Here is a 23,189-nt window from a genome sequence, read left to right as displayed (position 1 = left end):
GTGTCATAAACAGGCAGCCCGAGGGTGTAATAACAATGGATTCAACTTTCATTAATGGATGATTTAATTGTTTGCTCACAAATGTTATAAAGCATATACAAAATCGCAGTTGAGCTTTTAAACGTGTCGAAGGGAAGTTATTATATAAATTAGCCTTTGAAAATAATGCAGAATTTTCAGATTTTTCTGTGGTAAACTAAAATTAAAGCACAATGCTTTGTTCTTTAAACATGCCATAGAACACTTCTTTTGATTATAAATCTATTCTAAATTAAAGTTTGATACCATAAATATGGTTAAGAAATAGGGTTGATGCAACAAAATATGATAAAACATGGTTATTTTGTAAGCTAATGTCCCTTTTTGTTCTTTATAAGCATGTCTATTACTCCTGACAACTAACTGCGAACACAAACTGATTGGGGAGTCATAAAACATTTATGTATGTTAATACTGCAAATAATTACAAATTCTGTGCAAAATTTGTGCAATTTTTTATGACTTTGTGTCACAACCTGTCCTATTTATATCCTAATTTCCTTTGCAGTTTTTATCTTGCTTAACACACCAGATTCACTTCTTCATTGTCTTCAACTTGTGAAAACCTACAGTTTCATAGGCTAATTGATGAGGACAACACGGAACTAAAAGTAAAACATAGTGGTGGAGATGTGATGGTTTGTGGAATTAAAATCGTTCCAGTGAGAATTTCCAGTTATTAACTATCACAATAAAGAAAAATTATTCTAAGAAGTGCTTGGTTGCATTTTTGCCATGAAATCTATTACAAACATATTAAAATTAGTTTGTTGATCTGAAAGATTTAAGTGTAACAAACATGTCCAAAAATAAAAGCTTTAAGTTCACATTAAGGCACAAATGATTCATGCAAAACAATTTAATACCTTCAATATTTATCAAACACTATTCTCTGAAGGTGACCAAGACAACGACACACTTTCTGTACAAACATTCATTGGAAAAAGACACTTTAGAGTTATTGGTTCACAGCTTGATACCAATCAGTAGGAAGAATCCAGAAAAACGAGAGTAAAAACTCTTATTATTGAAGCACCTTTACATCTGTTTTCAGGTACGGTCCAGATGTGACATAATACTGTCTAACGTCAGGTTTCACATCTCAGTAGAAACAAACTCATCAGGCACTTGTGCTTTTTCAGTGTGCTGATGACATTTCTGTTCCTTCGTTTTAACCAAAGGGTGTCTTCACAGATGGATGCAGTAGAGGTTTTCTCAGACAGAGAAACCGGTTGGATTTTCCAGGCAGGTCTGAGTTGGAGGAAGTTATAGCACCATGAAACAGCACATGTACAGCAGCAGAGAGCACGTAAAACAGTTAAAGTAGAATGGCAGACGATCTACGGCACAGTCACTGAATCTACAATGTTTTCACAGTTGTTCATCGATCACAAAGCGCTCTGGGGCAGGAGGCAGACTTTGTGCAGGCGTTCAACCCGATTTCTCTCCCTCAGTTTTGTTCAAATTTGTGGGAATGTCAAAAAAACTAGAGCTAGCATCATCGATGAGAGCGAGGCGCTCTGATGTAGATCTTGGCAATCGTCACTGTAACTTCAGCAGGTCACCAACCCAAAGATGGGCTCAGACTGGAAACCAACAGGCTCAGATTGATGTTGGTGCTGGTCACATTGACTTCTGTTGACTGGATTTTCTTGCTGCCCTGCAATTATTCAGAGGCCACTGGTTGTGCAAGATGAAGCAGCACTAATGGGTCAAAAAGGCAAGCACCAGTCATGTTGAACAATTACACGCCGAGACACACAGGAGGAACGTCTTCAGCTTCCCTAAGACAGTGTGGTGGTTCTGCAGTAGCTCTTGCTCCACCGAGAAGGCACAGGATGAGAAAGATCTGAAGCTTTGAGGAAACGTCGTCACTCCTGGCTGACCCTTCTTTTCTCCAGCGTCTTTTTCAGCTCCTCATTGAGCGCTGTGGACAGAAAACAACCTGTGCGTAAACATTTGCTGCCTAATGTAGATAAAGCTGGCGTTTCTCGCTACTCACTTTGTGTGAGAGGAGAGGGAGAGAGGACAAGTCGTCTCATCGGGTTAGTGGGCGAAGCTGGCACCGGCGAGGAGGTCAGGACACGACGGTCCAAGGCAGGAGACCTGGACAGAGGACTGCTGCACCAACGGTCTGCACAAGAAGAAAGGCAGAGATTACTGCTGCTGTCAGTTTCAGATTTAGTGACCAAAATCAACCTTGTTTTGGAGGCAGAGCGGGGGCCTTCGGGAGCGGGCTGGAGGGGGCCGTGTGGAGGATACGTTCTCCATTTTCATCATTAGCAGAAACGTACGCTGATGATGAAACAAACGTGATTCGTTCAGTCTTAAGTGTAAAAGCAGCAAAAAGACAGAAACAGAGTAAAAGTTTCCTCACTGATGTTTTCCTCGTACGGTTCTTCCAGCAGGAACGGCTGCAGCGTGCCTGCTGTCCTCTCCACCAGGGCGTCGATGACGTCATGCAGCGTAGCACAGGGAATCTGTCAGACCACGTGTAAAATATTTACTACTAAACACCTAATGTGATTCAACACAACACAAGGACAGAGAAAATGTGAAATGATGTCCTAATAATAAATGTTAGAGCTCACAAGAGGGATGGACTCATTATAGGAGCTGGTGTTGAGATCTGCTAGTTTCTGGTTTTGATGTTACTGATCCACAGAAAATGAGTTTATTTTATATTCTAAGCAAAAATAAAATCACTTATGGGATATTTTGAAAGATGAAACAATCTCCAGAGCCTACAACTTTTGATTTTACTGGTTATTAATCTAAATTTGAAGAAACAGCTGGTGGAGATTCGACTTCGGCAAATGAATGGACTTGATATGTTGCTGCTTTGGTCAGAAAACGACTGGCCTATGCTCCACATTTCAACTGTGTGACTATGCTGACACCCAGTCACTAATGTGTAGACCTTTGTCTTCCTGACATGACTCATCTCCCGCGTGACGTCAGAGCAAGACATCTAGAGTCTGACTTCAGCTGATTTTATCCATGAAATTTCAAAACAAAATGTTTCAGATTACAAACGCCATGACTTTCCCACGTGATTGCATCACGGTGGGTTTTGTCTTCTTATGCCAAAACCATGATTTACATCCAATTTGCTCCAAGTTGAAACAGGTTGTTCTTCCTCCTGAAGGCCCAGTTTGCTCTGATTGGTCAGAGATGTTTTTCCCTCTTTCATTTTTTATTATTTTTATTTCCAACGAATCCCTGTGCAGGTTTTAACGCTAAAGAGCTTCCCTGTGATGGAAAAAAAAAACCTGCAAATGAGGCTCTTCATGCTTAAGGAGTGTCATTTATGGGAAAGGTGGCAGACGCTATAGATCACTGTACACAAAAACTACCAGACACAAGAACAGTTTCTTTCCTTCAGCTATTTCTCTCCTGAATCTGTAGATTCTTTTACCATCCTTTTATTATAGTTTTTAATACTAATTCAGTATGCTTATGGATATGTGTGTGTGTGTGTGGGGGGGGGGTATGTATATATGTATATAGGTGTGTGTGTAAATGAACATGTGTGTGGGTATACATGTTCTTATGTGTTTTTAGGTATTTTTATTCTCATTTATTATGGTTGTTGTATGTTTTAGAGAGCGAACATCTACCGAAGACAAATTCCTTGTAAATGTAATTTTACTTGGCCAATAAATCTGAAATCTGGAATCTGGTGAGCTTATCTTTGCAGAGCAGTTACATGCAAACAAAAGGCTAAATCACAAAGAGAAATATGTTGTAGTTGACTCTGACTACTGGTGTCATAATGAAGTTGGAATAAACAGTATTCCCCTCCAAAAACTATTCTAAATTAGCCCTTTTGTTAAGTTGAATCTTGATCTACTTACAGGATTCTCCACATCAATGACGTAACCCCCCTGGTCCCTCTGAGTGACCCTGTAATGCCTGAACACGGACCTGGAGGTAAAGGTACAAACAATCAGCACATCAAAGGAGGATCTTCACATTTACATGTCCAGGTATTCAGCAGTTGTTTACCCGTTGAGGTCTTGTCGGGTAGTGACAGCCAGCGAGCATCCATCTCTGCCTGGACGAAGCAACATGTTGCCACAGTCTGGATGTCTCTCTAAAAGGACCTCGGCCTCGGTGCGGGACACTGGACGAAAACACCTGTGAGTGAAATGCAAAATATTAACGGAAGAGTGTTTAATGGAGACGGCTGAAGTAGTGCAGCAAGAACTCACGCAGGGATCTCTCCCACTAAAGGAACGGAAAGAGGCGATGGAGGCGCTCGTCCTGGATTGCGACTTCTGCGCCTGGACCTTTCCTTGTCCACCACCTCCTTCAACATCTGCAGCTGCCCGGGTAGCAACGTGAGGCTGGACGGCACGTTCAGCTGTGATCAGACAGAACGGAATATTTGTATGACAGAAACAGGCAGGAACAGGGATGCAGATGCAGCCAGAGGTCGATATTCACATCTATAACAGAGTAGAGGAAACCTTTCCAGAGCTCCCGGCTCTCCAGGTTTGGTGCCTGGAAAAGAAATCATCACGTTATAATTATTATTTTTCTATGTGTTTATTATTCAGATTTGAGTGCACAAGTCAAGAGGAGTACTGTGAGTTTGATTTCTCCATCCTTCATGCGGAGGACGAGCCGTGCTGCCTCCAGGTTTTTGTCACGACTGCTGTCGTCCCTCAGGGACACAAACCCGCCGAGGTCCAGCTTCTCCACATACTGGTGCATGACGCGCGCGCACGAACACACACACACACACACACACAGGTTATTGCAATAGACACACATGGAATCAGGCTTGCTGAGTGGAACTTACATTTGTGTCCTTGGAATTATTGAAGAAGTATAAAGAGTTACCACACAAACTGGTCCACAGCCGCCTGGACGCCTGAAGGGAAAAAAACGTGGAACAAACCAGTGAAGAGGGTATTTCCCTTCCCATCACCCCCACATTTCCTGTCCTAGGAGAGCGGTGGTGAGGGAGCATCAGCTGGCAACTGGTCTGGGACCAGGGAGCCTTGCAGTCTGCTGCACCTGAGCCATTCTCACATTACACTCTGTGTGCATGAAAATGAGCCTAATGGGTGGGTCTGTTCAGGGGGTTCTTTATTTAACCTCTCAGATTAAATCACACAAAAGACAAATATTGGTTATTTCACTTCATGTAACTTGTGATTTTAATACACCTGATATATTCAGAAGGTTGTTGGATTAGGATGGATGCTGCATGTCCTGTTGTTATGGGAGGGAACGACACGTCACGCGCAGGTTTAACATCATGATCAGATTGTATATTATTGCATGTTTTGCTTTCCATAACGTCAGCGGTATTATTGGGAAAATTTCGCCTCCAGCAGCAGCGCCTCGCCCATTCCAGCACAACAAGGAAGTTGTCTGCTTTTATTCATGTAATTTTCAGGAACGGTGGATCAGCCGGTGCGATGAGCGGACACGCATGCACGCACGCGCGAACACACACCGACTAACCACAACAGGACGGACGCGTAACGATAACCGCGCGCAGGAACAACATACCTTCTCTTTCGGTCCGCGCTTCTCCAGGTAGCCTTCATAGTAACAGGGCGGGAGCTGCGTCCGGGCCCCCCCTGAGCCGAGGCGCTGCCTGACGGGTGCAGCCGCCATGAGTGTCGCGGGCTGGGCGCCGAGCGAGGAGGACAAAGGGGCACTGAGCGATCCGGGGACTGACACGCCTTCCCCCGATGAGATAAGTGCGTGGCAGTCATCCAACAGCTGGTGGATGCAGACTGCTGTGTCTGAGTGGGGGGTGTCATGCAGGGGGGGGGGGGGGGGGGGTTGGCTGGGGCTGGCCAGAGGAGTTTGGTAATCAGGTACTGATGCTCACCTAAAAGTCAACAACCTAAACCAAAACGGATGTTTTCACGCCTCTTCAATCATTTCTGAGTTCAAACATTTTATAATTTTTCAAAAATAATGAAGACATAAAAATATTGAAAGCCTTTAATATTTATTTGAAAAACTTGAACAGCATCCATTCATATACAATAAAAACATACAATACACGAGAATACACTTAGCCTAGTAGAGAGGTAATCCATATAGTTTGGAGATAATCCAGGATAATCTAATGTGTTGCCTTCCCAGAGCATCACAGTTACAAAAAAATAAAGATTTTGCGTAAGTCAAAAGCTTCTATAAAGTCATGCAAACATATTTCACAGGACATTTTCATTAAAACGGAGCATAATGAAAGAGGCTGTTAATACTTCATCAATATTGCAAGCTGACCGAATTTAAGAGTCTAATGATGTCAGCTGCAGCGCTCGTTTGGCTGTGACAGCAGCAACCCTCAGAAATTGATCTTAGCCCTTTGTTCCACAACATAATTAGTCATCGATATTATACAAGCTGTGATAGCTGCAGACCTTCTGCTTCTCTTAAACGGAGGGCTTTTGACTAATGAGGCATGCAAGCCCACACCTGAACCGCCTTATTACTCAGCACAGCAAGGCTCTGGAGCATACCACCAATGATAGACGACCTAAACATAACAATAAGAACTATGTACAAGGAGAGGTAATGCATATTTTAGTCCAAGCATGGGCTAACAAGCTGAGGCTGGAGATGGGGCAGATAATAAGGAAGGGGTACAGGGGCAGGTGGTGAATAAAAACTGGTTGGGGGAGGGCATAATCCACTGTTGTGTGCCCTCCTCTGATGAAAAGGCCTGTCTGTTCCACTCACCGTTTAAATATATGGGAGAGATGAGCGGGGAGGCTGAACAGGGGGGGTCATGACAACAGGAGAAAGTTGGCATTTTCAGTAAACAGCCCCAGACAGCTCAGAGTTAGCTGGTAATAGGCTTAGCTGGAACTAAACCCAGAGACAGTAGACAACCCCGTCCTCAGTAAGATTCTCCATCAGGCCTGAGTACAGTCTGAGGCAGGTAGAAGCCCGCCAAACACACATCAGCATGATTACCATGCTCCAAATCAAAGCCAAGCTCACCCAGCAACACAGGGGTGTGCAGAAAACTCAAGGACAAACATGTCAACAAAATCCCTAAAACCACTGAGTGACACTACCAGCAGCATCAGCAGAGCCTTAGAAAACAGTACAATTATTTTAAATGGTGCAACCCTGTCCCGTATCTGCAGTCGGCTGAAATCATCCTTTCTTGTGATGCCAAGCATTTTCTTTAGGCTGGAGAGAACAAGCTGCACCAGCGTGTGGTTTCTTTGGCTTTAGTGTTCAGAAACGTGAGTGAGTGGGTTCAAAAACAATAGCAGAGGTACCAATACCAACAACAGCTAGTGTGATCGTTAACATGATTGACTTACAGGAGATCTCAGCACTTTATAATCCGACAAACAGCTACTGGTGGCACAGGGTGTCACTTTAGACAAGTTAAACATCAAAACGTCATCAACTGCCAGTTTACACCTGGACCAGGCCACCCAGCATGAATATTTGTTAAAGGCATGGAAAAGAGAAAGACTGAGCCCTTGTACAGTACCACTAGATGGCAGTGGAGGACAACCAAGCAGCCCCTCCTGCATGGACGTTCACAAATCTGTGTGCTACCTGCAGGCACAAAGGTAAAAACAGAAACGTGTAGATCTACAATTACAAACCTATATAAATGGGAAAAAAATAAGAGTATTTTAACTTATTAGATATTGGTGCACATGTCCTTTGCCTTCAAAGATGTAGTGAACAAAGTGCACAGGTGCAAGGAAAGGTTTATAAAGACTTTGCTATTGGATAATAATGTATTTATGAGCCATCCTCCTGATGCTCCTCTCTCGACTGGCTTCTTCTAGTGTTGTAAAGGCACAACCACCTCCACGTAGTTGGTGGGAAAGTATCCAGATTGTCCGCGAAGTTTCCCTTCGAACCAGTTCTCATCGATTCGACTGACCAGGGTGATGATGTCACCCTCTTGGAAACCCAGTTCTCCCTCATTTTCTGGCTCGAAGTCGTACAAAGCTTTACAGCTCGGCTCGGCTGGGGAGAGACGAGGGAGAAGGGAGGAGAAAATGAGTTCATCTGAGAAAATACACATTTGTTACTCTTCCCCTTCAACAGTTAGTGTAGAGTCAATAACATCTTTAAGCGATAGAAGACAAAGATACAATTCATTTATACCAATAATGGAAAAGTTACGACACATGAGTTATTTAGGAATCCTTCTGAAGCTCAAAGTTTTGCCTTTTAAAACTATTTTTAACCAAATATTCCTTTTTGACCCAGATAGTTTTTTCCTCACATTTATGATAAAAAAAATAAAAAGTAGATGATAAAATTTTGTCCAATCACAAAACTTCAGAGGCATCAGAAACGGTTCAGCCACTGATCGTTAAAAACAAAACCATAACTACATGTTGCTGTTAAATCTACGCATCTGCAGCTTTTGTCAGACAGAAATAAACCCACTTATTGTTCCGGCATGCTGAAGAGGATCAATGGACACAAACGCCATTCAGAAATGTTAGTAAATGAACCACATGAGATAAAGCCACCCCACTGCCGTTCACAACAACTAAAGCAGAAACAGTTTGTCGTCAGGACGACGAGAAATCTTCACCCGCCCACTCACGCAGTTTGCTCTTGACGGAGGATCTTTGGCTGGAGGCAGCTGGATAATTTGCAGCAGCTGGTCAAGGATAGGAAATCTGTCAGAAACATGTAACTGATTTCCTGGGATGAGCCCTTCGCCCACGAACGCACGATTAAATAAACCATCAGAAACTTATTTCACCTGTGCTGAAAGCTGGAGGGCTCGTCGGAGTAGGCGAATATCCTCCATTTGATTCTTCTCCGTAGTCAAAGGATTGTCTGGGTTTGGGTCTGAACTCACGCCTTGGACGAGACTGAGCATCGTTCACCCTGCAGAGGGTCAGAATAAAAATAAAAAAAACATCACATCTGGTTTTCTACCAAGATTGCTGCAAAATAAATTTAGGAGGTTTGGGGAAACTAGCTGTTATCTTCCTTTTCAACACATGGCATCGCCCACTTCTGATGTCCTGACCCAGTGGCTACAAAGAAAAAAGGCATGGAAGTTTTTGTGACAACAAGCAAACTGAGCTGTAGCATCAGCATGGCAGCTGCTTTTTGACTCCATTGTGAGTGATTAGTAGCAAGAATGTGGACTTTCTGGAATAACTGGGTCGTTTCAGGACAGAGGAGCGGTGGGCCGACACTTGAGCGAGTGTTACATGGACGGATCCTCATTGTGTGGGACACAGGTTTGAGTCCCAGCCTTTCTCTGCCCACTTTCCTGTGGTGTGACTTTCACATAAATGCCATTGGTGCCAGGAAAAATGAATATTTGTCCAGGAACACTGGTGTCACGTTATTCAACAGTGTTTCTGTGCTGCTTTAAGGAGAGATTCATAGGGTTTTCCAGGTCAAAGAGAAAGCATGAAAATAGGCTAAATGAAGAAAAGCCCATAATTTTCTGAAATTAGGCACGGTGCTGACCTTGCTGTGAGTTTTTCAGTGACCTCCTCCAGGATCTGAGTGGCCTGCCTGTGGTACTGCAGCAGAGAATCCACAAAGGAAGACAGCTGACTCACCTGCTCCACCTGCTTTGAACAGAAAGAAGAACTAGTTAGCCTTGAGGAGAAAGCACGGGTCCTCCGTTTACTTTCCCGATTCCTTTTTTTTGACAGAATCCAACTTGTTTATTATGACAGGAAACACAGTGGCTTCATTTGAAGAACTTTAAAACCTAATGTGAACACTGTGAAACCAGAACAAACTGGTCTTAATGGTAGGGTCTATGGAAAGATACAGTGGAAAGTAACAAGGTCAGTCAGCTGACACAGAGAATCTCACAGATGTTAGTTAGCTGGTGTAACGGCATGAAATGACCGTTTCCCCCTCTCCTCTGACATACGACTAGTCTGCATGGCCTCAAGGTCTCATGCATTTGCTTCTAACCTTCTTCTTTTCAGCTCAACAGAAGAATGAAGAATGAACTCTCTCCTCTTAATTAATCAAAAAACACTATTTTAATAAGCTAATCATGCAAAGTGTTAGTCAATAAATAAGATGTGACAATCTGTGAAATCAAAATATTAATTACTTTATTCTAATCCCATAGAATATATTAAGTAATATGGCTTTAAATGTTCCAATAGGACTTATCTCACGTAGCATTAAAAGACATGACACATGGCTTTCACTGATCCAATCAGACTCTGCCAGATCTGACGGAGGCGTGGTTTTGGTGGTGTTTGGTAAATTTGTCAACTTTTCATTCGATCATAAACCAAAACATCCGAAGTATAAAACTATGCCCACGTCATCTCTAACGCCAGTTCAACGCGTCGGAGTGGCCAATCCGTAACTCTCCTCTTCAACTGAAAGAACCAACGACAAGCTGGATAAGATCTGTTGCTGTAACAACCGCTGCAACGGTTCCTTTCAGAATAAAAGCTGAACCATCACGACCCAGGTGGGTCTCGCTAGACGCCAGCAAAATCGTCGTGACCCGGAAGTATCTCACAGACTGGTCTGGTCGGCAACCGCTGCTTTTCCTACCAGCTTCGGTTCCAGAAAAGGTCAAGCTGGACCTCGACATTCCTGATCTAACGGGACTTCCGCTAAGGGTATGTAGGCCGGCGAAATGGCGACGAAAGTGTTTATGAATCTCCTAACCAAAGCTTAGCGCGAAGACATCATCTTCAGTTCCCATCAGAACTAATCGCTTCTTCGGATTTGCTGGTTCTGAGCAACATTACACCTCACCCCATTCACCGTCTCATCCACCTCAGTTACACCATACAGTTAGTGTTTAAAGTCAGTCTAGTTTAATTTGTTTTTAATAAATCTTTAAACTTTTAAACGCGACTCTCTCTTCTGTTGTCTCTGAGTGAATACGAAGCTGTTATCTAATCCCTGCATTAAAAAGTTCCAATCTTCTGGTTTAAATAACCTCACAGATCCATAAGGTTGATTTCATATTTCCTATGGAATCCTACGCCTTATGGCTTATTAAATAACATGTCATTTAAATCATTACACTGGGAAAAAAAATTCCTGAACATCGATCTTGAGTGTTTCAGCACTTCAGAGGGAAGGTAAACACCATCACAAGGAATATTTTATCCTCCCTAAGTAATAAGGTTTTAGAGAAATCTGAATGTGTGTCTACACCAGTGGAAACTCTGGACAGTTTTGTCCTGGTAGAAGCTGAGAGTCTCGATAAAGTTTTCTCCTCGGTGAGACCCACCACGTGTTCTGGACCCAAGTCCAACTTCGGTTTTTAAACAAGTCTATGGATCTTTTAGTGATGAGATTTTAACCCTGATGAATTGCTCCCTTCAGACGCGGGTCTTTCCTGCTGCCGTTAAAGGGGTGGTGGTGAGGCCCCTGTTGAAGAAGAGCAATTTAGATTTTAATGAATTTAACAATTATCGACCGGTATCTAACCTACCATTTCTTACCAAATTTTTAGAAAAGTTGGTTTTAAATCAACTAAATGATTTTATAAACACCCATAATGTCCTAGAGAAGTCTGGTTTTAGGGTGAACCACAGCACAGAGATGGCCCTTTAGAAGATTTTAAATGATTTTAGATTGATTTATGAAAAACGGAAGGTGACTGTGTTGGTTCTACTGGATCTTAGTGCTGCCTTCGATACAGTAGACCACACTATTCTTTTAACTCGTTTAAAACAGATCGGCCTCTCTGGTGCTGTCCACAGATGGTTCACATCCTACCTCACAGACAAGACTTATGGTGAGTTTAGATACCTGTTCCTCGAGGGTCCGTGGGATTACATGTGGTGTGTCCCAGGGTTCAATTTTAGGCCCAGTGCTTTTTAATCTCTATATGCTCCCTTCTTGTCGGGGTCATTAGGAGACATGGAGTCAATTTTCACAGTTATGCTGATGATACACAGTTGTACATCTCCGTGTCTCCTGATGACTCTCGGCCAATGGATGCACTTTTAAACTGTATTTTATACATCAAATCCTGGATGGCAGAGAACTTTCTCCAGCTCAACCAGGACAAAACTGAAGTTTTAGTCATCGGACCTGAGGCCCAGAGAGAGAGAAACTTTTACCAAAACTACAATCTGTCTTTTAATCCTTCTGAACAAGTGAAGAACCTGGGTGTGATTTTTGACTCAGAGTTGACTTTTATCTCACACATTAAAAACATCACAAAAATAGGTTTTAATCATCTAAAGAACGTTGCCAGAGTCCGCCCTATTCTCTCTCGGGCCAATACGGAGATGCTGATGCATGCTTTTATCACCAGTAGAATAGACTACCGTAATGCCCTGCTTTCTGGTCTTCCCAAAAAGAGCATCTCAGGTTTACAACTTCTACAAAATTCGGCAGCACGTGTCCTGATGAAGACAAAAGATCAAAACCAAAAGAGAAGCAAACGAAGAGTGAACTTACATCTGTTTCCAGCAGGTTATGCATGGAACTCTCAGCCAGCTCTTTGGACTCGTGGAACTTCTCCAGGGCCTGCCTGATCTCCTCGTCTGGGATTCTTCCTTGACGTTTCTTTTTATAGTCGTAGTCAAGACGGCGGCCCTCCAACTTCTTCAGGTGGTGCTGAGGTCAGAAAAGCATGAGCAGGTTAACGAGAAAGCCATCACATGTGACTGAGGCTCACACTGGGGGCTCCGTCACTGATTCTACCTGAATGTCTTTGACGTCCTTGTCAGCGACTGCTTGGAGCGGGTCGATGAAGTTCTGCTTCACGTCAATATCCAGAGCATCCTTTACTTCGGCCATCCTCTTCATCGCTTCTCCAACGACTAGAAGAGCCCCGCCTAAAGGAGGCACAAACATGGAAGGGTGAATACTTACCATTCATCACACAGATAGTCAAGACTTTAAACAGATAATCAGCCCTCTGTAGGCCACATTCAGATAAAACATTCTGAGAAATGAGAAGTTTGAGCCCTGATTCTGAGATAACAAATTTTGTTCAAAGCTGCATGGAAATATTCTTTGCATCCTTCTTTAAAACCTCTCACTGAGCCTCCACTTGACTCTTACCAAAGTTGGTGTCCTCGCCCATTTCCCGTCCATATTTGGTCATAGACTCCCCCAGCAGGCCCTCGGGCTGCGGATACCCTGGACTGTTCACCTGCCCCCGGATTTTGGACACCGTGTTGAGCATGGTGAGCTTAGCTCTGGTTGCAGGGTTGGGCTGGAGGTACTCAGACGTTTTACCCATGACCTCCAGAAGCGCTTTGCTGGTGATATCTGCTTTCTGGTGGTTCACAGAAACAAACAAGGTTCAACAGCCAATGAGATTATGAGTCAAACAATCATTTGGCAGAACACGACATTAATGTTTGATTAAATAAACCAAAAATGTAGAAATACCCTTTCAAGTTCCTTAAAGTCATCGTCCAGTTTGGTTCCTTCTGCACCTCCAACCCTCTCACTCACCATCTGAGAAAAAGAATAGATGTGTGACGACACCATAATCCAAGGTGCAGAAAAACAGTCACAACAGCTAAAGAGTAAAGACAGCTGGTTTTCACACTTTCAAAAGCAGGTTTTCTTTGCTATATTTCTTTTATGCTTTATTCAACATATCCAAGGAAGAATTTTCTCCTTGTCATTCCAGATTTCCCATCAAGGGAGCAAACCCCTTAAAATCTGGATGAGACTGACTCCTGCATAAAAAAACTCCCGTGGACCTAAAAACTACTTTCCCTTTTCCATCTGATCAGCACATTACAGTTTCCTAAAGTACAACTACATCCATGAATTATTTCACCCCTCAAAAATGTTACTTTATTCTTTTTCCCTCCGATCACCCAACAACTTGCAGGCCCAAATGAAAACGCAAAAGTGAGGGAACACATTATTTGGGTCAACTGATTGAGCTATTTAGCAGCACAATGAGAAATAAAACCACAAGACAAGAAAGATCAATCACTCTCTTTAGTTTATTTAATAAACTGACCCAGTTCCACATGTGTGTACAGTGAAATCACCTCATCAGCACATCACAAGGATCTACAACCACATTCATTAAGATCAGGTGATTTAAATCAGGTCTAAGATGTGTAAGACCAAGAAAACCAGGACCTACTGCCCAACTGAAAATTCATTCAAGGCTCCAAATAAAAGAAAACTTGGTACCAATGAAGCAGGAAGCAGAAGTGTACCAGTATGCATATACCAAGATCTTTGCATAATTTATAATAAAATACAAATATTTCAAAACAAATTCAACTGTGTGTGTGTGTGTGTGTGTGTGTGTGTGTGTGTGTGTGTGTGTGTGTGTGTACAGAAATGTACAAGTGTCAAAATCATTATGGTTGTGAAACTTGCTTCCTGTAATTTTATTAAAACTTCTTCTACTCGAGTTCCAAACAGGTTCGTTTTGTCTGCAGCAATAAAACCGCCTATTTTATTATCAAATTCAGAACCGTCTGGTATGAAAACACCTGCCGTTACATCAAGATAACTAAATCTGTGTACAGTTCAGAGATACACACGGATTCAAATTTCATTTACCAGCAAAGCTTGCACAATGCAAAGATTGTGTTCAACTATGGTTGGGCGGTATCAACGGTATAAGGTAGAAATGATATTAATTTGGCCAACGGTAGAGATTTTGACTATATCGGCCTATCGCGGTAGCGCATGTTGATGACGTCATCAAGCGGCGTCTGTTGAGGCTGAAAGCATGGAGCCTGTGGTGGAGGAAGTTCTCGTAAAGAAGACCGCGTGCAACATCGGTCATTTGGACTTGGTTTGGCTTTAAGGAGTCGGATGTGGAGCAGAACAATATAATCTGCAAAGTATGCCGGAAGAAAGTATTAGCGAATAGAGGGAATACATCTAATGTGTTTTACCACCTCAAAACGAAGCACGTTGTGGAATACGAAGAAACCCAAAAACTTCGTCCTCAACAAACGCCCAGTCAGTCGAGCGGTAAGACATTTTTCACTTTATTTTAAAAAATGTTGTGTTTTGCTAACTTTTACTTGTATTTTTATTTAAAAAGTCCAAAATTTTATTTTTTATTAAAGAATGGTGTGTTCCATTTTTTGGAAAAAGATCTGTTACACATCTTAAATATTACTCGTAAAGCTTTTTGAGTATTGCACAATAAATTTTCTTAAAATGGCATTTTATACTGTTTGAAGTGTGTTTATTCTGCTGCTGCAATGTATCTGGTATGTGAGTATGTTTAGAAACAGTCGTTTTTGACATATATACAAAAGAAAGTCATATATCGCAATATATACTGTTACCTCACATTTTTCAAATTATATCACAATATAGATTTTAGGCTATATCGTCCACCCCTATGTTAAACCTAAAGTCCAATGAAGCCTATTTCTAAAGGTCTCATTCTGTCGTTCTCCCCAAAGTTTAGCAGCAGTCTCTTGTATGAATAAATTACTTGAGTTGTTTTCAGTGGGGAAAAAAAGGCTCTCGCGCTCCTGTTTCAGAGGGTAGAAGTTTGTCGGAGGAATGGGCGAGGGGGAAAGGACAGAATGCGAGTCTTACAATGTTCTTGATATGCAAACATGTTGTCTCTGATTGGCTAACATGACGTGACTCTTCCGTTGCATTTGTTGGTTCTTATTTCTTAGATAAAAATGCAACACTGGTGGTTTATTTCCACAAAAACACAAGCCTGAAGGACTTAATGTGGAGTAGCTAATGCTAATGGTTAGCTTCTACTAGCCGAGACATGCTCTGCTCTCTCCTGGTTACAAAATCAACACAGCCTTCCCTGGTCACCAAGGTGGGTTAGTACATGAATGCTAATTTACAGTGTGACATAGATCTGAATAGCTTTTTCTGACCAGAGCGTTTTCCCATCCATTTCCTTTCTGTGGCCAATACAGACAAAAGGGGTAGAATAAAGTTTTATAATGTTGGACATGTATGTGAAACTCAGAGACTGATTGTTCAAAAAAAGTACTAAACGGTTTCTCAGTAAACGAGACCTTTAGGGTAGTTACATAATATGCTAGCTGCTGTTCATGGTAGAACAATCTCATTGCGTAAATAGAGCCAATACGGCAGTGGTCCTCAAATGTCGGCCCGCGGGCCACGTCCAGCCTGCGAGCCCTCTCTTTGTGGCCCCCAAACCCCGCGCAACCCCCCCCCCCACACACACACCCCCCACCCCATCCCTGACGGCCGACCGGGAGGTGTAGGATAGATAGAGCTGAGGAAAATAATCAAATAATCAATGCGTCGAGATGCGGGCATTCTGCATCATAGAAGAGTACCATAATCAATAAAAGTGGAATGTGGTTTTGTTATTTTAACGGCAGCACCCGCGTAACATCCAGATCTGTCAGAGTGGGTGCTCTCCACTTTTGCCAGGTAGGAAACTTTGGTCCGCTTTTATGTGGTAGGCAGGGCTGAGCGCTGGAGTTGTAACTTGAGACCGAACCTGAACCGAATCAGCCCGATCGGTTCTGTTGCATTTGGGCCGTGAATTATGTTAATTGAGCGGGTTGTCACCGCTCCGCTTGCTCGATCAGCGACTGAGAGAGAGAGAGGGAGAGAGAGGGAGAGAGAGAGAGAGAGGGAGAGAGAGGGAGAGAGAGGATCGGAGGACGCTCCCCCAAACACGCATTATTATTTTCATAAGTTCATTATTATTTCTCCTGGAAGTGCTCAGTCAGACTGAGTGCTGTGATGTCGGGAGATCTGGTCTTGGGGAGGGAGCGTGGCCAGTTACGGCAGCTGCAGTGTGATCATCTGTCTCTTTAATTTAGGGACACGGAGAAGTTTAAAGGAGAGAAATAGAAGATAGAAGTTCTTGTTCCACTTCACTCTTTTGTTTCATGATGATAAACTGATGTTAAATTCAGACCAAACTCACACAAACTCTTATACAACCAGAATGCAGCTTTCCGACATACGGAAGTTCTGACCAACATCGCATTCACACATAGGTTCCAGACATCACCTTTAGTTCCATCCACTCACAGTAAATAATAGTTAACCAATTTGTCAAGTTTTAATTGTTTGTAAAATAAATTCTTACTTTTGTAAACCTGACTGTTTTCTGAATCAAAACGAATGGTGTACAATCCCCTAATAAATAAAGAATCCTAGAATCTTCTGATTAAACACAATAAAGACCAGGCAGGGTGATATTCTATATTTAGATAGAGTATCACAGCTTATTGGTCACAAGTAGAGTTAATATATATATTGAGCTCCTGAAGTACTCAATTTACCTAACCCTACAATTACATCAAGACTGGATTACTGTAATTCATTACTCTCAGGAAGTCCACAGAATGTAGTTAAAAGTCTTCAGCTTGTCCAAAATGCTGCAGCTAGAGTTTTGATGAAAGTTAAAAAGAGAAATCATATCTCTCCTCTCTTAGTTTCACTACATTGGCTGCCTGTTAAATTCAGAATATATTTTAAGATCCTCCTTCTCACATAGAAAGCTCTTAACAATCAAGCTCCATCTTACATCAGTGACCTGATTGTTCCATACGTTCCTAGCCAAGCACTTCGCTCTCAGACTGCAGGTTTACTGGTGGTTCCCAGAATATCTAAAATTAGGATGGGAGGCAGGTCTTTTAGTTATCAGGCTCCTCTCTTGTGGAACCAACTCCCAGCTTTAGTCCGTGAGGCAGACACCTTGTCTACTTTTAAGACTAGGCTTAAAACATTTTATTTGATAGAGCCTATGGTTACAATCTGATGTTAGCCTAGATCTGGACATGTGTGGGAGTAGAGGGAGGTGGAGTGTACAGTCGGTAAAGACGACTCTCCCTTGCCATCCACCTAAAAGGCCAGGTTATCCAGAGTTATCCCTGTAGTTATGCTGCTATAGGCTTAGACTGCTGGAGGACACACTGACCACTTTCCACACTCGACTACTTTCTTCTACAGTTTGCTCTTTAACTGTATTATTTCCTGCAATTTCAGCTGTTAACTTCATTTTTTCTCTAAGTGTTTTTCTCCCCAGAAGAAGCTACAATGATGTTCTGCTGAGCTGTGGTGGCCTCATGGAGGGGGAGATCATCTTGAACACTGTTGCTAACCATTTAATCATTCTCCCTCTCCTGATAACACTTTACTTTCCTTGACATTGAATGTGCTATTACTAGTTTACCCATTTAATTATAGATTCACTAGGATAAATACAATAAAGTTTATCTCTCACCAAATAGAATATTTACTAGGGCTGCACAATATATCGAAAAATTATCATCATCGCGATAACAGGACGTGCGATAGGCCCATCGCAAAGCACGTCAAAAACGGCGATAAATGTTTGGTTCAAACATTTCCATCCGTGTCATACATCAACTTTTTGTAAACCAGCACATTTTTACGCGGAAGTATTATTTGACCAATCAAATGAAGCCCTTCTGATATGCGGCCAATCAGATGGGTCCGTTTACGTAATACCCTTACGTAGACCCTTACCCCAAAATTCCACCATCTCCGCTCCGCTCTGCCCCCGCTTTCTGCTGCCGCTCGCTTCCCTTGTTCGTCATGCTGGCTCAGACTAACGAACGCACTTTGTGCTGAGGTTTCTGGAATTAGCGCGGCTTTCAAACGTGAACGTGAACCCGCTCGGTGTTGTTAAGCAGCTGATAATAACCGGGCTAACCCGACACGTGCCGGTGAACCAACTGACCGTTAGCCCCAGGCTCCTGTTAGCTTCCAGCTAAAAGGCTACAGTACTCTCCTCCCAGTCCCACTCTTCTCAAGAGGGCCTGGAAAAGTTCCCCCACACATCAAAGTGATTTTTCATCTATGAGCTTTTATAACCTTGTTAATCAGGATAGTTGATTTGCTGCTGCACATAAACTGTCAGTCAGAAGCTCTGCTAGCCGGTTATCTTAAGAGAAGCTAGTTCAATTTGTTATCTTGTTATCAGAATCATAGTTGCAGTTTCATCATCTGAGCTGCTTTTTAAGATCTAGGTAAACTTGTTCAATTTGGGGTTAAAAACAAACGTTTTCACATATTTTCCATGTAGTTTTTTGCCGGTTCATCTTCTGAAAGGTAGACAGTTGTTTTTCTCTTTCCCTCAGAAAATCTTAAAACGGTATTCTCCTAGTTTGGCCCAGCACAGTTCACTTCCCAATCACAGCAACAGCCTTATATCATAACCACATAAGTGGAGAAAATGCTCAGTAATAATGAGAGAATTTGCTGTTGCATTTAAGTGATGTTAACTATTATTTAACATTTAAACTTATTTTATGATTTTTTTTAATTTATCAAAACACCCTGGTAAGGGATGTTTTTCTGTATTTGGAGCATCAGAAAAAGTTTTATGGTGGAGGTGATGTTTTAAAGTCACTGAAAAACTGCATGCATGCAGATTGTTGTTTTGCTGCTAATACAGTAGCAGGTGCAGCTGCATATTTTTTCAATAAAAATGTTATGTTGTAATGGAATTCATGCATTAGTTTGTGTTTGCTATGAGCCCAGAGCAGACGCCACACGCCAGACGACATCAACACTGCATAATTTAGTATTTGTTCATTTATCGTGAGTAATATCGATATCGCAATATTAAGCACTGTTATCGAATATCGCAGGTTTTCCTAATATCGTGCAGCCCTAATATTTACTAAGAAGTCGCAATGTAACCATAGAAACATTACTTAGAGTGTGTGAGTGTGTGTGTGTGTGTGTGTGTGTGTGTGTGTGTGTGTGTGTGTGTGTGTGTGTGTGTGTGTGTGTGTTCTGTCTTCTTGATCCCCAGTGAGTTGTGGTGGATGGCTGCTTATACTGAGCTAGGATCCTCTGGAGGTTTCTTCCTGTTAAAAGGGGGTTTTCCTCTCCACAGTCGCTAAATGCTTGCTTAGTATGACAACTGCTGTAAAGTCACTGACACTAGTCAGTGACTCGATGCAGTTAGCTGGGTTCCTTATATAGGAAACTTTGTTCTGATTGGTTGAATTAATTGACCTGTATTAGAATGTTTATTATGTGAAGTGCCTTGAGACGACTCTTGCTGTGATTTGGAGCTATATAAATAAACTTGAACTGAATTGAATTAAGTGAAACGCGACTCCATCACTGACTCAGTTTGCTTTGTAACGTTGATGTTTTGTCTCCGCAAACAACACAATCCCGAAAGAGTTCTGTCGTATTGTGGAGTTGCTAATGCTAATGGTTAGTTTCTACCTGCCGAGCTCTGCTCTCTCCTGGATGTTAAACCAAAGTCAAAGTCCCATTAGTCATCATCATACACTGGTGAAATTACATCTCTGCATTTGGCCCATCCCCGTGGGGCATGGTGAGCTGCAGCAGTGACTGTGCTTGGGAACTATTTGGGGGTTTACCCTCCAATCCAACCCATTATTGCTGAGTGTCCAATTGGCTCCCATTTTTAAAGTCTTTGATATGACCCAACCATGGATCTGAACCCCAATCTCAGAGCAGACACTCATACCACTAGGCTTATGAGAAGGTCAACAACCTTCACCATTCACGAGCCTAAATGGTTGACTCTAGGAATGCTAATCTAAAGTGTGACATAGATCCAACTGGCTTTTCTAATCTGAGCATTTTCCTGTCTATTTTCTATTAGCAGCTAACACAGGAAATAAGAGTAGAAAACTATTGTCATATTCAGCCTGCATCAGAAACTCAGAGTGACTAATCATATTTAAAAAATATATAAAAAAAATTGTTTCTCAGTGAACATGGTCCTCAAAAATTTCAGGACTGTAACTGCCTTAAGAAAGCAAATAATACAACAAAACAGTATTTTTAGAATTTTTGTATGTTTGACTCTTGTCCTAGTTCATACCTAAATGTCATCCTCCGCTCCATTTATTTCTTTCCAAACCAGACTGACAAGTTCATAATACTCTTAGGTAGTAAAGCATGTGCTAAAAGACGTCAATACCTACAGGAAGTGCATATATGTCTTTACAGCAATGCGTAGCATGTTGAAACATGGCGTGTACTATTTTATATGGCATTAGCAATCTGCACTGCCCTTCTAAAGGTATAAAGGAGCTCATAAGGGATATACGCCTTCTGCACACTCGTCCAATTGTATTACTACTGTTGTATCAGCTGTTGAGTGTGCCTACTGTATTAACCCTTGATCACAGAAGACTTAACACTGACAATGAAAAATAACAAGGTGGAAAAATTGATTACTCACTTCCAGGGATAGACCAATATATCAGTCGACTGATATACAGGTGAAACTCAAACAATTAGAATATCGTGCAAATGTTTAATTTAGTGTTCTAATTTTTCCAAGTTTCACCTGTATTGGGACAATATTTATCAATTTTAATGCATCGCCATCAGCCAATATATTTTTTTATTAGAGCCAATTTAAAGTCAGGCATATCCAAGGGCAGCCTGGTGCTCCAGCAGAATTATAATAATAAATATATGTACACTGCTGAAAACATCTGCTTAATTATTTAATACTTTATCATCAACTGACATTTCTTTTTACCCATTTGACATTTAATACTTTTTCAGTTCATTGATTTGTTTGATTGACTTTAATAGTTAGCTATCGACTTAAATACTGCGCAGTGCACAAAATTAAGATTTAATAGTCGGTTAAATTCAGCGTTCAAAAACTGATTCAGAAATGTTGTGACATTTTAGTGCGTAAGGTGAAAAACGTCTAAATATCAGCCATGGATACCAGACCAAAAAATTGGTAGCACAAATTGGCCATCAGCTGACCCATGACCTTCAGATCAGTATCAGTATCTGCAATAGAAAAACTCAAATTGGTTGTCACCTAAGTAAAATGGTCATTATTTTTGATGCATCTTCTCCAGGATAGGTCAAATTAGATTCTGCATAAGAAAAAAAGATTATCTCAAAACAAAAACAAAAAATGCCTTTTTCTCTAGTGACTTGGTATTTATTTCTCATAATTAAGTACACATCCACTAAGCATGGATCCAGGACCATTATTCATAAAGGTTCAGCAAAAAACAAACAATAAAGAAAAAGAAATGTAATCAAAACACACTCTTAGTTTGACAAATCATCACATGTTGACAGTCATGTTTACAGTGACCGCATTGACATCTAAAGTCAAACCCAGCAGTTTCAATTGTTTCCACATCGAACATGATAGCTGCTTTAAAACGAAGAGCATTGTGAAATAAAAGCAACAAACAAGAGTGGAATGTTAAAGCCAGTCATTCGGGTACTTCTACCATTTGTTTCATTGTTTTACAATCAGCCTCCAGGTGGACCAGAGGGAACCAGTACTTCCAGCTGACAAAACAGGCAATGTCACATTGCAAAAGGTTGAGGAATGGATAATGCTTAGCAAAAAAACCCTTTTATTTAGAAAAGTGGGACATTTTAGTTCTTATCTCTGACTTGCTAAAAATAATTTGCACCAGATCCTAAGAGAAATACACGAATTACTATACAAACAACCTGATTCAAATTTACATTTTTGCTCTCATCACCGTTTAACAAGACTAATTAAAACCAGTCACATTAAATATCTTTATTAAATCCTCTTTGTCTGATTGAGCCCAGATAAGCCGAAAACAGATGGTCTTAATCTTCTTCTCCTTACCTTTCATGCTAATTCGGGTCATATTTTGTATAAATGGCAAACGCTGTGAACGGAACTCAACAGCAAACTTTAGATGCTTCACTTATTTATGAAAACACAAAACGTTTCAATTTAAACAACAATTTAGATGAAGAATCCACCAGTAAATCAGAGATACCGGGTAGGTATGAACTAGAGCTCAGCGTTGCTAACCAAGTTAAGTCAAACCTAAGATTAGCATTAGCTAACCTAAGACTTTTTGTTTACGTTATTTCTGAACAAAAACACACTTAAACACAAGTTTAAAAAAACTTAAAACTTGTATTTCCAACGCAAAATCTTATATTCACCAACTTAAAGCGACACCTGCTGAAAATATGTTTTAAGAACTATGAGAATAACTTCAGTTCCACTTTGGTTAACAGTCCTAGCTTAGCATAAAGAGTAAACGTCAGCGAGCTAAAAGTGTGGCGTTTACCTGACTGGCTTTGTAGAACTGCTTCTTAAACCCAGCGACCGACATGTTGCACTGTCAACGTTTCCCCCTGCTCCTGGAACGGGACAATCTCTTAAAAACACAGCGAACACACAGTAGAAACTCAGCCCGAGCTACACCTCTCCAAACTTTGCACCGTGAATGAGAAACTTGCTAGGCAACCACAACTTC

The 23,189-nt window shown here is 41.5% G+C and overlaps 2 protein-coding genes across 5 annotated transcripts; both read right to left on the bottom strand.

Moving 5' to 3' along the window:
• Positions 1-883: 883 nt before the first annotated feature.
• stap2a (signal transducing adaptor family member 2a) lies at positions 884-5,798 on the bottom strand. Its single transcript, XM_015957217.3, has 11 exons — positions 5,566-5,798; positions 4,847-4,918; positions 4,630-4,749; positions 4,489-4,545; positions 4,254-4,405; positions 4,048-4,179; positions 3,897-3,966; positions 2,417-2,519; positions 2,239-2,334; positions 2,042-2,173; positions 884-1,966 (listed from the first exon to the last, which is right to left on the bottom strand). The coding sequence occupies exons 1-11, from the start codon at positions 5,671-5,673 to the stop codon at positions 1,911-1,913; spliced, it is 1,098 nt and encodes a 365-aa protein (XP_015812703.1). The 5' UTR covers positions 5,674-5,798; the 3' UTR covers positions 884-1,910.
• Positions 5,799-7,617: 1,819 nt separating this feature from the next.
• LOC107384132 (endophilin-A2) lies at positions 7,618-23,189 on the bottom strand. Of its 4 annotated transcripts, none has more exons than XM_015957206.3 (9): positions 23,001-23,189; positions 13,375-13,443; positions 13,042-13,258; positions 12,679-12,812; positions 12,433-12,591; positions 9,496-9,602; positions 8,771-8,898; positions 8,609-8,665; positions 7,618-8,016 (listed from the first exon to the last, which is right to left on the bottom strand). In XM_015957206.3, the coding sequence occupies exons 1-9, from the start codon at positions 23,043-23,045 to the stop codon at positions 7,829-7,831; spliced, it is 1,104 nt and encodes a 367-aa protein (XP_015812692.1). In that variant the 5' UTR covers positions 23,046-23,189; the 3' UTR covers positions 7,618-7,828. The 4 variants fall into 4 exon arrangements, with proteins under 4 accessions (XP_015812692.1, XP_015812693.1, XP_015812695.1 ...); XM_015957207.3 differs by having other exon boundaries at positions 9,496-9,599; XM_015957209.3 differs by lacking the exon at positions 8,609-8,665.

Source organism: Nothobranchius furzeri, chromosome 11 (genome assembly GCF_043380555.1).
Source record: "Nothobranchius furzeri strain GRZ-AD chromosome 11, NfurGRZ-RIMD1, whole genome shotgun sequence".
NCBI classification, from domain to species: domain Eukaryota; kingdom Metazoa; phylum Chordata; class Actinopteri; order Cyprinodontiformes; family Nothobranchiidae; genus Nothobranchius; species Nothobranchius furzeri.
Note: the sequence above shows the minus strand (reverse complement) of the source record. Positions and strands in the feature narration are given on the sequence as shown.

Bases quoted from the DNA above. Each gene is read 5' to 3' on its own strand.
- stap2a (XM_015957217.3), bottom strand. From the start codon at position 5,673: ATGGCGGCTGCACCCGTCAGGCAGCGCCTCGGCTCAGGGGGGGCCCGG. The intron at 4,546-4,629 runs GTACTCCTCTTG...TTTCTTTTCCAG, and splicing joins ATGGAGAAATCAAACTCACA to GCACCAAACCTGGAGAGCCG. The intron at 2,174-2,238 runs GTTGATTTTGGT...CTTCTTGTGCAG, and splicing joins CGCTCTGCCTCCAAAACAAG to ACCGTTGGTGCAGCAGTCCT.
- LOC107384132 (XM_015957206.3), bottom strand. From the start codon at position 23,045: ATGTCGGTCGCTGGGTTTAAGAAGCAGTTCTACAAAGCCAGTCAG. The intron at 12,592-12,678 runs GTAGAATCAGTG...TTCTGACCTCAG, and splicing joins AGGACGTCAAAGACATTCAG to CACCACCTGAAGAAGTTGGA. The intron at 8,899-9,495 runs GTCAGCACCGTG...GACCCTCTGCAG, and splicing joins ACTGAAAAACTCACAGCAAG to GGTGAACGATGCTCAGTCTC.